General features: G+C 50.5%; 5 protein-coding genes across 5 annotated transcripts; 1 reads left to right on the plus strand and 4 right to left on the minus strand.

Moving 5' to 3' along the window:
* Nucleotides 1–227: 227 nt before the first annotated feature.
* On the minus strand, nucleotides 228–4,281 carry N7500_008143 (uncharacterized protein; the record flags this gene model as incomplete). The annotated part of the gene is made up of 5 exons (XM_056679287.1): nucleotides 228–2,453; nucleotides 2,507–2,751; nucleotides 2,829–3,655; nucleotides 3,828–3,976; nucleotides 4,120–4,281. Coding segments are annotated over 5 exons (3,609 nt in total), but the record flags the coding sequence as incomplete, so codon positions are not given.
* A 1,309-nt stretch (nucleotides 4,282–5,590) lies between these two features.
* Nucleotides 5,591–6,541, plus strand: rho2 (uncharacterized protein; the record flags this gene model as incomplete). Its single annotated transcript, XM_056679288.1, has 4 exons — nucleotides 5,591–5,625; nucleotides 5,784–5,862; nucleotides 6,007–6,198; nucleotides 6,254–6,541. 4 exons carry the CDS (start codon nucleotides 5,591–5,593, stop codon nucleotides 6,539–6,541), a joined length of 594 nt encoding a protein of 197 aa, XP_056529660.1.
* Nucleotides 6,542–7,274: 733 nt separating this feature from the next.
* Nucleotides 7,275–7,973, minus strand: N7500_008145 (mitochondrial 54S ribosomal protein mL40; the record flags this gene model as incomplete). Its single annotated transcript, XM_056679289.1, has 2 exons — nucleotides 7,275–7,617; nucleotides 7,741–7,973. 2 exons carry the CDS (start codon nucleotides 7,971–7,973, stop codon nucleotides 7,275–7,277), a joined length of 576 nt encoding a protein of 191 aa, XP_056529661.1.
* A 510-nt stretch (nucleotides 7,974–8,483) lies between these two features.
* Nucleotides 8,484–9,971, minus strand: N7500_008146 (RING finger domain protein; the record flags this gene model as incomplete). The annotated part of the gene is made up of 1 exon (XM_056679290.1): nucleotides 8,484–9,971. One exon carries the CDS (start codon nucleotides 9,969–9,971, stop codon nucleotides 8,484–8,486), a length of 1,488 nt encoding a protein of 495 aa, XP_056529662.1.
* Nucleotides 9,972–11,008: 1,037 nt separating this feature from the next.
* Nucleotides 11,009–13,902, minus strand: N7500_008147 (Aim21 family protein; the record flags this gene model as incomplete). Its single annotated transcript, XM_056679291.1, has 2 exons — nucleotides 11,009–12,936; nucleotides 12,987–13,902. 2 exons carry the CDS (start codon nucleotides 13,900–13,902, stop codon nucleotides 11,009–11,011), a joined length of 2,844 nt encoding a protein of 947 aa, XP_056529663.1.
* Between the last annotated feature and the right edge of the window lie 1,074 nt (nucleotides 13,903–14,976).

The raw sequence follows: 14,976 nt of genomic DNA on the forward strand, positions 1-14,976 counted from the left end.
AAGCAAATAAACAACCCATATCAATAGCAGTGACTCTTTCCAGTAGAAAGATGGAGACAGATGTGTGAGTATGACGTTAATCCATGACGCTTCAATAAAAGATGGAAAAAAAGAACTTAAAAAAAAAAAGGATAGATGAGGGCATTTCAAAGTCGTTCCAGCAAAAGTGCGGAAAGGAGGCCGAAGAAGAAGATTCATCCCAAGGCCGGGTTGGCGTCAAATCATGATCAGGACAGAGAAGTCCCGCCGAATAAGCCAGTCGGAGGCGAAGAATATTGCCGCAGCACGGAGGAGGGCCCACCAAAGCCACTGAAGGGGGCTGGGTGGCTGTTACTGGGAATCGGGCTGCCGATATCGCCAGGCACAATGCTGCCCCGATGACCGGATACCGCACTATTAGGATCGGGCTCGAATCGGACATACTTGCCACTTGAGTCTTCTTTGATGGAGAACGATCCGCCGCCATTCTGTGGACTACCTTCCGTATCGCAGATATCAAGCATTTCATCCAGAGAGATTGATGGCTCCCCTGAGCTGCGCAGCTGCTCCACCTGGCCGAGAACAAGGTTCACATCGTGGAAACTTCCAGCACCCTTCTGCGGGCTGGTCATCGAATTTAGCTGCTTGCATGCTTGAATGACCAACAGGCGAATTGTAACGGGTCGGGAAGTGTGAGGCCGATGATGACCGCCTGCCGAGAAAGCATTACTGGGAGGCCAGCCTGTTCCGGCCGGGGCGGGTGTCGTCCATGTGGAGGAGAAGGGGGAGCCCGTAAAGGATTGCGCAGACCATCCATTGGTGCCCATCGGAGAACCCACCGCGAAGTTATGTGGGTGTCCTAGGGTATCTGTGAACAAAGACTGTCCTTGGAAGCTGGCACGTGTTGGCCCTGGGAATGCCCCGTGTGCGGGGGCAACAGGCAATGACTGAGACAGGTTCGATGGATATGTAGCATCAGTGTCGTCGAGGAGCGCACTGCTACCTAGATGAGCACTCAAGCCATCTACTTCTCGCTGCATTGAAGCATTGCCATTGTTCTGTCTATCCTGTGCCGAGCTGGATGGGCGTTTGATAGGGCTTGGCCGAGTGATGGGGAACGGCTGGGTCCGAGAGTCTAATGGGGAGCGATCAAATGAGAGAGATGGCTGCCGGGAATGGGCTTTCGATAGACCGGCTTGCTGTAGTGGGTATGTGCCAGGCATTCCATGGTTGCCAGCAAAGGGAAGGCCGTGTCCATCAACTGGGAACGCTCGGCTCGGCGGCATGGGACGTACACCGTTCATTCCAGGCGGTGCGGGGATCCCACCAGATCCATTAAATGATCGTAAAGGGTTAATCATTCCAGCATTCGATGTATACATCGGTTCTTGAGGGTGAGTCGATCGCGGGGCCATTCCTGGTATGCCAGGGGGAGTGAACGGCAGACCACCGAGGCCAGCGAATGCCGAAGGGTTTGTGCGCCCTAGAGGTGACAAAGGAGCGGAAGGTTGCGGATGATGCAATGGAGGCTGTTGATAACTTTGTCTGGTACCAAAAGCCGCTCCTGACTGCGGATGACCCATAGAACGCGGGGAGATGGAAGGGTGGTGAGAGGAATCGGCGCTATTAGGTTGAGAGTGAGGAGAGGATGTAGAGGAGCCATGATGAGATTGTTGACGAGGCCGTCCCGGAGTCGAAACCTTAGGAACGATAGGTGTCGCCATGGGATAATGCGGAGACTGTAGGAAACCAGGAGGGGCCTGAGACTGGAGATTGTATGGGATAACGCCTGGCAGAGTGTGTGGTGGTGAGGTTCTGACTTGCTCGCGCTTTCCACTACGATCTCGGATTTCCTGCTCTCGTGCTGCGTCTCGGTCCTTCCTCGCCTGATCTTCACGCAGTTTGCGTTCACGTTCCTCTCTGGTTCTCTTTTCAAGCGCCTCACGCTCTTCCTTTTCTTTGCGCTTGAGATCCTCTCGCCTCTTCTTTTCCTCTTTTTGTTCGCGTTGCTTGCGCTCTGCTTCGGCTTGACGTTCCCGTTCTTCTTTGAGTCGTCGCTGCTTCTCAGCTTCTTTTCGGGCGCGCTCTTCCTCTTGTGCCTTTTTCTCGGCATCACGTTTCTTCCGTTGCTCTTCGCGCTTTAATCGCTGTTCTTCAAGTTTCTTCTCTTGCGCAGCCTTCAGAGCAGCCTCTTCAGCCGCCTTCTCGGCATCCCGGCGGGCTTTTTCCTCTTCTTTTGCTTGTCTTTGCAATCGCTTCTTATCCTTTTTCTTTTGCGCTTCCCGCGCCTTTTTGGCATTGCGCTGCTCGTTCAACGTCTCCTCTTGGAGGAGCTCGTCTATTAGCTGTTTCTGACGCTGTTCGGCGACCTTCTCTCGATATGCCGTCATAACTCGCTGCTCAAACATTCGGGCAGCGAAAATCTGGAACATTCGTCGCCCTTCCTGCATGCGCTGTTCCTCGGTCATAGCATCCTATTAGTATGATTAGCAAATGGCCTGAATGATATCATATCGTAGACCTGTACCATTTCATCTTCGTCAAACTCTTCCTCCTCTTGGCTGTCATAATCGTCATCGTCCTCTTCATCATCGTAATCCTCATCATCTAAAGGACCATGATTATGCCCATGGAAGGACTGATGAGCAGCAGCTATTCCGTACTGTGTATCTTCTTCTCTTTGCATTCTCCGTTCAGCCAATTGCTCCATCATGTCGATAAAATGTTTGCCATCGTTTTTCAGGAGATCGTCCGCAACTGTAAGAATTCCATCTAGCAAAAAAAAATATAAGTATCCAAGGTTAGACGTCAAGCCCTTATAATGTCGGCCAGGTGATCTTGTTGCGTACCTTTTACAGTTAGACTGTTACCAAATGCAAAGAAGTCAGCCCGGGCTGCTCGAGCTTCGTCATCTTCAAGGTCTTCGTCGCTGTAAAGCTCCTCGTCGTCCTCTTCCTCATCCTCATCTTCTTCTTCGTCATCCTCTTCCTCTTCTTCGTCGTAATCCTCTTCCAAGTCATCGTCGTTGTCTTCAGATAGCTCCTGGACCCGACTCCGTGACGGATGAAACTGGCCGTGCGTCCGAGTATGATGTCCTGGGGATCGAAGGGGTGGTTGATAAAGTCGCGGAGGAGGAATGATGGGAGCACCTTCGTCGAATGCGCCTTGATTGTTATTCGCATATTGTTCCAGCTCCTCGTAGTATGCATCGTAGAGGACCTCGAGCTCTTCTTCAATCGCAGTTCGTTTTCTTCCACAGACCGTACAACTGCAAGAGTGCTTTTGCTGTTCTTTCATTTTCTTCAGAACAGCATCCTTTTCCACCTTGACAAGCTGACGTCGTTCCTCTTCGCCGAGCTCGAACCAGAAGGTCCTGATATTTTCGCGTTCTTCTAGAGTTGACTGGTTCCAGATGTTGCTATTCTTCATAGGCTTTCCGGTGAATCGACTGATGTATGGCATGGATTGTGGAGGCGGAGGAGGATGGGAGAAGGTAGCGGACGGGGTTGAAAGCGGAGTTGAGCTGCGATCAGCAATATTCTGGGAGTCGGATCGGGCTTTCCTATTTTTCTTCCTCTTTGGTGCCTCGCTTGAGGCAGCGTGGTGGTCATCGGATCCGTTCATCGTGGGGGGTCCGCGGCGATGTTCCGGTGACGCGTATCCGCAGTGAGCACCACTTGCGGTATGGGGGGTGATCCTCGAGGTGGTATTCGTGGTCTTCATCGCAGGAGCGCTGTCCATCTGTTGCTAGCATGTTCGCATCTCCGGAGGCGTAAGCATTGGGATGTTCCGCGGCTAAGCGAGCTGCTTGTTTTTGTCGGCGTTTCTGCTTTTTCCGATTCACAGACGGCGCAGATGTCGTCGTGGATCCGGTCAATGTGGTGCCTTGAGGACCCCGCGCGTGGGTCTCGCCGTTGGTTGCTGGAAGCGGAGTTGCTGACATATTGGTTGCCATGGTGGAGGTGAAATAAGCTGCAGGGACTGCCTCAGCAGCATACTAATACCGCCAGAGCAAGCTTTGAGTTAGAAGACCAATGTCAGAGAGGTAGGCGGTCGAATGAGGAGGAAAAGCGGAGAACGGAAGAGCCAAAGAGCCCTACCAACAAAGCTCCGGTGATCACGATCTGGTGTTGAACTTACCGGAATTATTCCCCTTGGCGTATTCACGCACAAAGAGCCAATCGCCTTCTTTGTTGTTTGCTTAGAAGACACTTCGGTAGTGGAAAACGTGAGGGGTGAGATAGGATAAGGACACGGGAGGAGGGGGGTTGAAAGCAATAATCCCGGCGGGTCACGACGTGTCTGCGCTTCGGATTAGGTGATGGGCCGTTGGCAAACTAGGGAAGGAAACAAACAATGAGTCAACGCCAGGACCGACAAGATATCAAGGCTGAGTGAGCGCCGAGGCAAGAGGTGGACAGATCGAACGCGAATGAATGGATGGAGTGATGGGCTTTCCAGCCTTCTGGCTGGCTGTCGTGCCGCCGCAACGGGATAGCCGCCGCAAGCGAGCTGGTGCCTTAATTATCAGGTTTGAAATCTCGAATTGTATGTTTTAGGGGCTGTATCTTCGACTGTCCGGAGATCTTTCAAGCTATACACTGTAGCCAAGTTCATCTTAACCAATTTAGCGCTTCAGCTAAATTATGATCTCTTGATTGCGAGACTAAAGTGGCTGTATCTATTTGCTTTATGCTGATCAGTACATTGTTTGAGTCACATGATGATTCACAAATATCGTGAACTGTTTATGCGGCCTTGTGATATATTTTCAATGATTTTCGCATTGGAATTTGCAATAGCTTTTACAGTGAGAGTGAGTTTTACAGTGGTCTTTTCAGTTACTCATTTAGATGTCTTTCGATATATTTTGTGCTCAATTGGTGAAGACGACTTTTCCATGTATACCTGGGACATGACCGCCTTTGATCTGCCAGCAGTACCCCCCAGCACTAGGCGGTGAATGGCAAAAGGGTAAGGGGAAACAAGTATGAGACGCTCTGATCCACCGAGCTGTGTGAGACACGGAGAGCGCTAATTAAAAATATCTTCCATAGTGATAAACGAGAGAGGGAAAAAAGGGTCCCCATAGGATGACTAGTCCGAGAAGATTTCCATCTGCCCCCAGAGCTATTTTTTAGTCCCTTCTTAGTCTCGGCGTGAGCCTTGATAAATCTCCGCTTGGACAATTGTAAGCGCCTCCTTCCCCTTCATCTTATCTTCCAGGCTTACTGTTCAGCTTCGGCCTCTCTTTTAAAACTTCCGCTCCCTCAATTTCTACCTTCTTCTCTCTCCTTAAAACCCACCCATTTCGAGGTTGCCTAGGGACTCTCGTGTCTACGTCAAACCCCATCATTAGCCTCAGCCGCAGCGCGACCTTTTCCCCCCTCCCCAACAACTCGTCACATCACTGTTTGGGTGCATCTTCAGGCCGCCCATTCGTATCTGTAATCCTTTTGGGCACTATCCACCCAGAGCTGGACTTCCTTTATACGTGTTGCCAAACCTCGTAATCTGACTTCGAACTCCGCGTCATCTCGAGTGCCGATCCACAATACCCTCCGCTCTCCCATTATCCTTGTGTATCACGAAGGGTTTTGCAGCCTCCATAATGTCGCAACAACAGGATGATAATGTGATGCGAAGGTAAGTGCAGCCAATTTTGATGTAGTGTCTTACATCCCCGCGGCATGGCAGGGAGATTATGCAAGATTGCAAGTGGCAGTCTAGCACTTCCGAAACCATTACCACTGGAATTGAAGATAGAATGGTGTTCGTATATGCTAACCTGATATCCCTGACAGGAAGCTTGTGATCATTGGCGATGGTGCTTGCGGAAAAACCAGTTTGCTCAGCGTCTTCACCCTAGGGTACTTTCCAACTGTGAGTTTAGTCCTTCCAGCGCGCCTAGAAGACACCCTAGAAGCAGAGTCCGTGGCTAATTTGTTCTTATATCGCAGCATTATGTTAGTACACTCGACCTCGATACATCCCCTCCCAACCATGTCTGACATCTCCTTCCGCTAGGTACCAACGGTATTTGAAAACTACGTGACGGATTGCCGTGTCGATGGCCGTTCAGTTCAATTGGCTCTATGGGATACAGCAGGACAAGAAGACTATGAGCGCTTGCGACCATTGGCTTACTCGAAAGCCCATGTCCTCCTGATTGGATTCGCTATGGATACTCCTGATTCGTTGGAGAACGTGAAACACAAGGTTCGTCTCAGATAAATTCAAGAGTCGGGGCCAGTGGTACTGATCTGCGGTATAGTGGATCGACGAAGCAAACGAGCGATGCCCCGGTGTGCCGATCCTTTTGGTTGGATTGAAAAAAGACCTTCGGGAAGACCCATTGGCGATTGAAGAAATGCGCAAAAAGTCACTCAAGTTCGTGACGACAAAAGAGGGCAGTGACATCGCGGCGTCGATTGGAGCCCGCAAATATCTTGAATGCTCGTCTCTGACAGGCGAGGGCGTTGACGATGTCTTCGAGGCAGCTACCCGTGCTGCGTTGCTCACATTTGACAAGCGGAAATCGTCTTGCTGTGTGGTTATCTGATGATGCAATTTGGGATGTGCAAAATGCCGACTCTTTCTCTGCCAGCGCTCGGTTTTTCTGTTGACTTGGAACTTGATTGAAACAACGTGGTATAAACCATGGAGATATCAATCGACGCTCCGTTGTATCATGCATCACTGGTGTTTGGGAGGTTCTTGTGCTAACCCGGTCGATTGATCTGGGTACGATGTCTGCTTTCCGGTTATTTTTGGCCGTGCCTTTTCCCTTGCAGGTTTTCTTTTTCTTACGTCTTTCCTTTTTGATCAATTGCGTCTTTTGTGGCCGATACTTACGCACGTGCAACTCCGGATTCCCTTCCTTCTTACCACTCATTCCCCGAAGTACATTGCGATCTCGCTCATTGTGTTTTCCTTTTTTCATGTAGTAATTCTGGTGCCTTTTGCCTTTGTTTTCAGCGCTCATTTCTCATACATTGTGCCCACAACCCGCTCAGGGTACCATATAATCAACTATCTCCTTTCGGCACGTCATACCTTGTAGGCCTGTAGTCCCTATACCCCTATATACACGGAGCCAGAGCATATCGCACACGAAAGGCATACAATTCAAACAAAGTGATATCGAGCTTGAAATGCAAACTATATCAATATAAAAAAAAAAGAAATGCATATGTTACATAGCGCCAAAATGATACATATATCCTGGGCCCTCCAGTCCAATGAATCTGCAAACCAACATCAAATCCAACCAGACAACAGTTTCCTCAAGTCCTCTATTTCTTTCCAGGCTTCTTCCAGTCATGGTTCCACCCATCGGAAGGAGGAGAATCAGTCTGCATGCGAGCATACTCGATAGGGAACATATCAGTGAAGATACCCTTCTTGTTCATCGAGACGCGGAACAGCTTGCCACCATCACCCGCACCAGTGCGTAGCTCCTCACACGCATCCTGCATGCTCTGGTACTGGCGCATCATCTCGAGTTCTTGCTTGCGGCGCTGCTGAGCCTGGAACAATTGCCAAGCGCGGTGGATGGTCCAATGGCGGAGGTAACGGTTACGGGAGAAACGGAGGGGACGGGGGTGAGAGGGTGGTGAAGGAAGTAACGGATCAGAGCTAATTGATTGAAAGTGTATTGTTAGTTTTTGGTTCTTTTTCTTTCCTCTTTGCCGTAAGACGTGTTTGGTTTGGTTGGGGGGCTCGGGACTCGGGTGGTAGCTCGGCGCAGGGATATGTCACATACTAATGCGCTTGTCAATTACAGGGCCGTTGTTGTTCTTTCTCGCGGCCATTGCGCTTGTCGTCGAGAATGACGCGGATTGCAGGGCTGCTGTGACCGGGCCGGGCTGTTGTGTTTGGCGATTCAGGGTCTCGTGGCACGCCCGGGAAATTGATGGGCGGACCGGCGCCATCGACATGGGAATCTTAAAGACATTGGCGAGAGACGCAAGGGCTGGTGATAAGGACTTCATTGTGATGGTTGTCTGCTGGGTGGAGGGAGTGGGAAGGGCTCGATGGCATTGAGTTCCACGGGGAATAATTCCTTGACGGCAGAATCTTGTCCGCCTCTTAGCCGCGCGCTTAGTGAGATAAACATTGTCGCTGCATGCATCTTTAACTGTGACGCATTTGTCGTTCAGGTTCTTTTTACATAGCAATTATCTTACTTATCAAATGCTAGACCTTTAAAGCTTAGATGAACTACATGTACTCATAATATAAGCAAATTTACGCCGCATGACTGCTCAATTAAAGCCAGTCTTAAGATTTGATAATAGATACAGGTAAAAATTGATACACAGGATTTGAGCAGAGATCATGACTTGATATTTTTTAAATGAGAAGGCAAAGAGGTATTCAGCATTATCAAGAGTCATCAGATGTACCATATGTGAAATGCCCCATCAAAACGCCATGGAATGCAGTTAACGCGCCGAAAGAGAAGCAGAGAAAGTGATGAAACGAGGAATAATATCTTGAAACTACCCGGTGGACCGCTTTGTGGTGTGACGTTTCTTAGTTCGATCGTAGTTCAAGACCTTGCGGCGACGGTGTGTTTGGGCCAACTTCCACCGGCAGTAGAGAACCAGTGCATCTTTCAATAGAACAAACATGCACCCACCAACAACACTACGACCCCAGCGGGTCTGAAGTAGTCCTAAGCGGCCACGGTCCACGGTTGAGGATGTCCATGACTTAGGGAGAAGATACTTCAACAGGCCACCCATTGACGCAGAGATTGCGGGGAAGACAAGTGCTCCGAGCACAACGTCAGCCAGATTGCTGGTATCGGCAATAATCTCATTCTGTCGACGCCCAATACCTAGTGGATTGTTGTTTTGCCCAGCATCTCGTGGTCCGTTAGGGACACCATCGGCATCTTCAGCTTGCCCGTTGGGAAGAGCTTCAAGGCCCGGCTCATCTTCATCGCCGATACCCATTTGTAGCTCAAGATCGATCTCCATCAGAATTTGTCCATTCGCATTATCACCAAACCGGTTGAGACCCTCCGCCTGATCTTGTTGTTGCGCATCATCTAAGATCTCTTCTGCTGCGCGAGGTTGTACTTCGGCAATCCATTTCCGTTCCAGACCACCGAATAGCCGTTCGTAAAGTGCCCCATAAAAGCTTTTGATATATGGCAGCGCAGCAAACGTCATAGCCGGTGTGGGTGGCCACAAGTCGAAGTCGGGTTCCTGCCCCGGGTTGTGTGCAGCGAAGAAAAGAACCGGTATAGCCGGGAGAAGGCCCTCGGCATATCGAGTGCGTGAGAATATTAAGACAAGTGGGATAAGCGGCAGCCCGATGTTCATCCCGGGATTCCATGGGCCCTCCATAGTCTCCTCCATGATCTGTCTGGCTTCATCGGTTCCGAAAATGAGGTACATCGAATAAACTCCATGCGCACAGCATCCAGCCCACACAGTGCCAGCCACTGTAAACATCATGCCGGGAAGGACCAATCGGCCTGCTAGGCGCTCGGCCAGTCGCATCATGTCGACCACATAGCTCCGCGGGCGTGTAACCACGATTTCGGTCTTGCACTGGGGACACTGCATTGTGACGCCACCGTTGCTTTTGCGCGACCGGGGATTCTCCATGTCGGCAAGCCAGTCGAGCAGACATGCCTCGTGGGCCGTTAGGGCACAAGGGCACGGCGACCGCCATTCAAGATTCAGTGGCGAGTCCTCTGTTTCATCTGTATAGCAAATCCAGCATTTGCGCGGCTCGTCTTCGTCCGAGGCCTGGGAGGGTTTTGATGATTGACTGAGTGATTTGCTGGAAATATCCGATCCGTGGCTCGGGGTTGGTACGCTCTTGTTTAAGAAAACTGTTTCGGTGTCCTCCATTGACTCATTCGGAGGTGAGATGCTCCCTTGAGGGATAGCGTTTTCATCCGAGTTAACGGACGTGGTGCCATCGAATGATGTGGCTCTGCCCGCTGTAGAGTATCCCGGGACTGACGCCATGGTAGTGGAGAGGTATGCAAGTCGGGGTAGATGAGAGATGTAGAGAGATAGTGCGATAAAGATCTAAATCTGGCTCGATAAGATACAAAGTATAGGGTTCAGCATCTTAGAAAGACGAACCAGATATGTCGATGAAGCAAACAAGGGTCTCGAATATTGCCCCAGAGCACAAGAAGAGAGGAGCTCCATTCCGCTAAGTGGAGGTCGGAGTCTCTTACGTTTCGCTGTGAGCCGCGGCTGTCAAAGGCGGTCACGTGGGATCACGTCATTGGCCATCAAGATCAACCCAGAGACGGTAAGTCGACTATCGGGCATCTACAACATATGTTTCTGACTTGCTTCTGGATACTTCGCACTTTCTAATCCAAGCGTGATAGATATGGTACTGCTCACCTGCAGTATTATTTGAGTAGTCACGACTGAGACAATAATCTTTAAATCTCGACGCGTAACTTATGTCAAAGGTATTTTTTATCTCTTTTTGCCATCTACCTATGAGGCTCAGGAAACCAAGAAGGGGGAGCGAATACATCAAAGATGATTAAATTAAGTATGCAAACAGACATCGGAAAAGACATCTGACGGCCGCATAATCGACCAACTATTCTTTCTTGTATGGTTAGATATAGGAAGCCCAAGTCCACCCTCCAGCTAAGCAGTATAATAACAGTTCCAATCATTGCTTTTAGCCTCATCCCTCTGCTTTCCAAAACCATGACGGCTCCCTGCTTGCTCTATGTCTTGATGTTCATAGTATTTTGAGGCCATGGTGGTGTTTGCATAGTCTGATGTATACCAGGGCAGACCAAGCTAGCTGGTTCATCATTAGCCTCTGTAATCCCTTATTTTGGCCAACCACAAATTCCTACAGCTGTGTACAAAAAAGATAAAATTGATATTTTGATTTGAAGTAAAGACACATTCATTGAACGCGAAGAAGTGAACACCTAAGGTGTGATCCGGCGATCTGGTGATCTGGAGTTTGACATAAGCGACATCATAGGTAGAAAAGCTAGGGGTAACCAATCCAAACACGACTACTCTTCAGGGTGAATGCTACCGTCAGACTTTCTCTTACCATCAGCTGACGCAGCTATGTCTTCCAGGGCGTCATTTAGCTTAGCTGGAGTCGAGACAGATTCAGGCATCGCCGCGGCAACAACTGCAGGTTCAGAGACAGGCTCGGAGGGCTTTACGTCCACACCGTCCTTTTTCTCCTGTTTATCTGAAGATTCGGTTGCCGTCGGAGACGACTCAGCGGGTTCTGAGGTTTCTGCTGGGGTCTGTAAAGGCTGAACATCTGCTGTTGTGGTTGCGGGCAGAGTCACGTCCTCCACAGCAGGAGGTTCGGGCGTTGGGTCCACAAATTCGCCGGCTGTATTCCTGGCAATTGGAGGGGCCATTGGCTGTACAGCAAACACCGACGGTTCTTTCACTGCGATGGGAGACTTGTGGTTATCACCGGTCCCAACAACCAGACTCCCATCCTGGCCAACTTGCCAGACATTGAGAGATTCTGTGATCTTGATCTCTGGAATAGTGGGCAGTTTAGAAGTGGGTTTCACGACGGCTGGCTTTCGTCGAGCTGGACCGCGGGCTCTTCCCTTGCGAGCATCACTCAGGGGCTGCTTCTCAACCGTCTCCTCGGGCTCCTTTTCTTGAGGCTTGGGCTGCTGGGGACCCAGCTGCAGGCGTGAATTCAGATCAGTGAGGAAGCCCGCCTTCATGGCTGCGATCTTGCTTCCACCAGGGCGAGCAGGAATTGCGGGCTTGGCCTTGACTGCAGGTGCTTCCCTCGGAGCTTCAGCGGAGCTTGCTGTGGCCCGAGAGCCAGGCTTAGCGGGACGGTTAGGGAACTGGGGCTTGGGTCTATCTGGAATTGTTGGTGGTTGGCGTTTCTCGGTCGGTGAGGTAGACTGAGTCAGTCTCTGCGGGCGCGGGGGAATTCCAGGCCTGGAAGGTACTTCTGGACTTTTTAATTCTTCTTTTGCGGGCTCAACTGTGGTCACCAGCTGATGACTATCAGGAGCATCTTCCCAAATATCTCTACTGGGGAAACGCTGTTTCAAAGTCTCTGGTCGCGGGGGGAGTTTGTCCTTGATACTCTCGCCTTCCAGGATGTGGGTCGCCACCTGATGTGAGTCGACTTTGGTGCTCTGCATCCTGCGCGTGGCCTCTTGCTCGGGTGTTTCGAAGATTTCGGAAGAATCTCGCTTAGGCAGATCTGGGGTGGTGACGGTGGCATGAAGCTGCAGGCTGTTAGGGGCATCCTCCCAGATATCCTGGCTAGGGAATCTATGCTTGAGTGTGTCCGGCCTCTTCTTGAAACGATCCGCAGCTGACACCGTTTTCTCTTTCTGGGCATCATCTTCAGGAAACAGCGGCTCATACTCTTCGACGTCTTCAAGCGGCGTATGCGTATCCTCACGCGAGTCATAGCGGGTCAGCACCGGGAATTGACCTTGCGCGCTTGCTGATCGACTGTTAGAACGGCTGTGGACACTAGGGGTCCGACTGCGGCCATCATCCTCGAAGCTTGCCCGACGATCAAATGTTGGCGAGACGGCGGGATGTAAGTACGCCGACTCAGGGCGAATTTCGTCAGCAGCCAAAATTGGCTCTTCCTCTTCCTCGGCATTCTCATACGTTGGCTCATGGTCTTCCAACGCCGGGGTCGGAGCAAATCCGTCCGGGTGATGTAAAGGATGCATCGGATCATCCACATGGATCACGCCACCCTCACGATGCCCGTGCGAACTGGATCTACGGTGACGCAGCGGGCTTGCGGTGGTTTGCTTCTGCGCACCCTCTGAAGGGAAAGTCATTTGTCGGAGTGGTGACTCAACAGCCGGTTGGCTTTCGAGTCGAGCATCAAGGGGAGGAGAAGCAATTGAATGTATGTACTCGTCGGACGCGATATACCCAACCTCCTCTTCGGGGGTGCCCACAACCGTTGGGGAAGTACCTGGCCACAATTAGCTTTCGAGCGACTGCACAATTACTTTGAATACTTACCAAGACCGGAACCAGTCTGGGCTGAGCTTCTAACAATCTTGTTCAGATCATCGCTACTCATTGCCCAATCAGGACGCGGAGTGACACCGGGGCCATATTGTCCTTCTTCCCTCACGAATTCATCGGGGTGCTTTTCGTACCACGCCTTTTCAAACTTATCGGGATGCTGAACGCCATGCCCGTGTAGACCATAGCTACCAGGGGGCAGGGAAGAGTCGCGAGCACTACGAGTACGGTTGTGGTTGCGGCTCGTCCGCTGCGAGCCTTCGAGGAACGGGCTGGGAGATGGTGCCTGAACGTCACCGGCATTTGGGTACATGGGCACACGGAAGCCCTGCTCCTCTCCGTGATGGGAAGAGAGCCGGCGTTCATTGGATGCAGTTGAGGATTCGGCACGTGTGCCACTCGCTCTGGAATTCAGTGAACGACTTGAGCGTTCTTGTTCCTCACGAGCAGGTGAAACGCCACGGCCCAGGCCTGCCGCAGCAGCCTGGCGGGAGTCAGTGCGGGTGACAGCCTGAACCTTTGCTTCAGCACTTGAAATGGGCAAGGACGGTCTCGGAGCATGGATCTTAAGATCACTGCTAACATTACGAGTCTCCGCGGGTGTCTGGTGATGGCTATCCGACACGTTGCCTGGATCGAGGTCCGCATATTCAATCCCTTCCTCGCCAAGAGACGGTATTGTGACGCTGGGAGGACGTGGGGGTGGATCATTTGAAACGGTACGGCTCATGCTAGGACCAGTCCATTCATTGAACGGCGAAGGTGCATAGCTACCACGCATAGGGGAAACTGAACGATCATTACGGCGGTTGCCCGGGCGAGGTGGTATCTTGGGCATTTCTAACGACGACGATGGTTGTGGAGATCGAGCCGGTCGAGGAGGGATGACCGGAGCAGCTTGGGTTGACATGATGAAGTACTAAGAGCTGTTGATAAGTTAGCAGCAGCCTAACCAGATACTCCATGGGTACACTTGGCCCTGTGCCGGCTGTAAAGCAATCGATACACGGGCCCAACCGACATGCAGGGATTAACGCAACCAGCTATGGATATGCATCAAATTGATGCAATACTCCCAAGAGCAACCCCATGCAACTAACAAGAGCATACAAAATCGATTTGCTTACCCAAATATGGTGAGAACCAACCTCAATTCAATTGGAACGACAGTTAAAATGCGCAATTAAAAAAAAGCAGATAGTGAAGCAATTCCGAAACTGAGTTTTGGGGAAGAGAGATGATGTATGTTCTTTCTGCCACCTGGGCCTGACGTCTGACCGCAGATAATGGTATTGTAATACTGTATCGTTACAGGTTATATAGCCAACTACAGCGATCTATTACATTCAACGCCCCGCCGATGAGATCAGTATACCTAGGTAGGGCCTTGATTCTCGATCTTGAGGCATTTTTTTTTCTATAGTCTTTTTATTTTTTTACTACAGGGCTATCAGTGGTCAAATGTAGTCTTAAAATAATGCCTCGTTTCTGTAGCATTACAGTAGGTTGTACTCTGTACCCGGGCCAGACCGTCCAAGATCAAATTGTCCATTTCCCCCTATATTGTACACAAGATCCAAAAATACCCAGTTGATCCAGAGATATCTCATAAGCCTAGAACTTGGTATCAGACTATTCTTTGACCTTTTACTTCTCCAGGACTGATAAGATGATTTTGCTGTGGTTGGATTGGTTGGCCAGACCGAGGCGGTGAAGTGTCGTTCTCCGCATTGCATCATCGCTATCTATACTTTTTGTCCTCTACGAACTCGACGTCCTTCACTTCACTCTAACGTGGACATCTATTTCTTGCTGTACATAGTCCAACTCTTACTGTCAGCTTATATGTTTCTTTCCATGGTGTCATTCCCCCAACTTACGAAGATACACTGATCTACCCTTGAGATCCACTCTGACCGACATAGCGAGAGTACCCGCCACATATTGATCACCAGGGCTAAAGAAATTTTTGCGGGGTAACATG

This window comes from Penicillium coprophilum, assembly GCF_028826855.1.
Source record: "Penicillium coprophilum strain IBT 35676 chromosome Unknown utg000005l_segment0_segment0, whole genome shotgun sequence".
Lineage (NCBI taxonomy): Eukaryota > Fungi > Ascomycota > Eurotiomycetes > Eurotiales > Aspergillaceae > Penicillium > Penicillium coprophilum.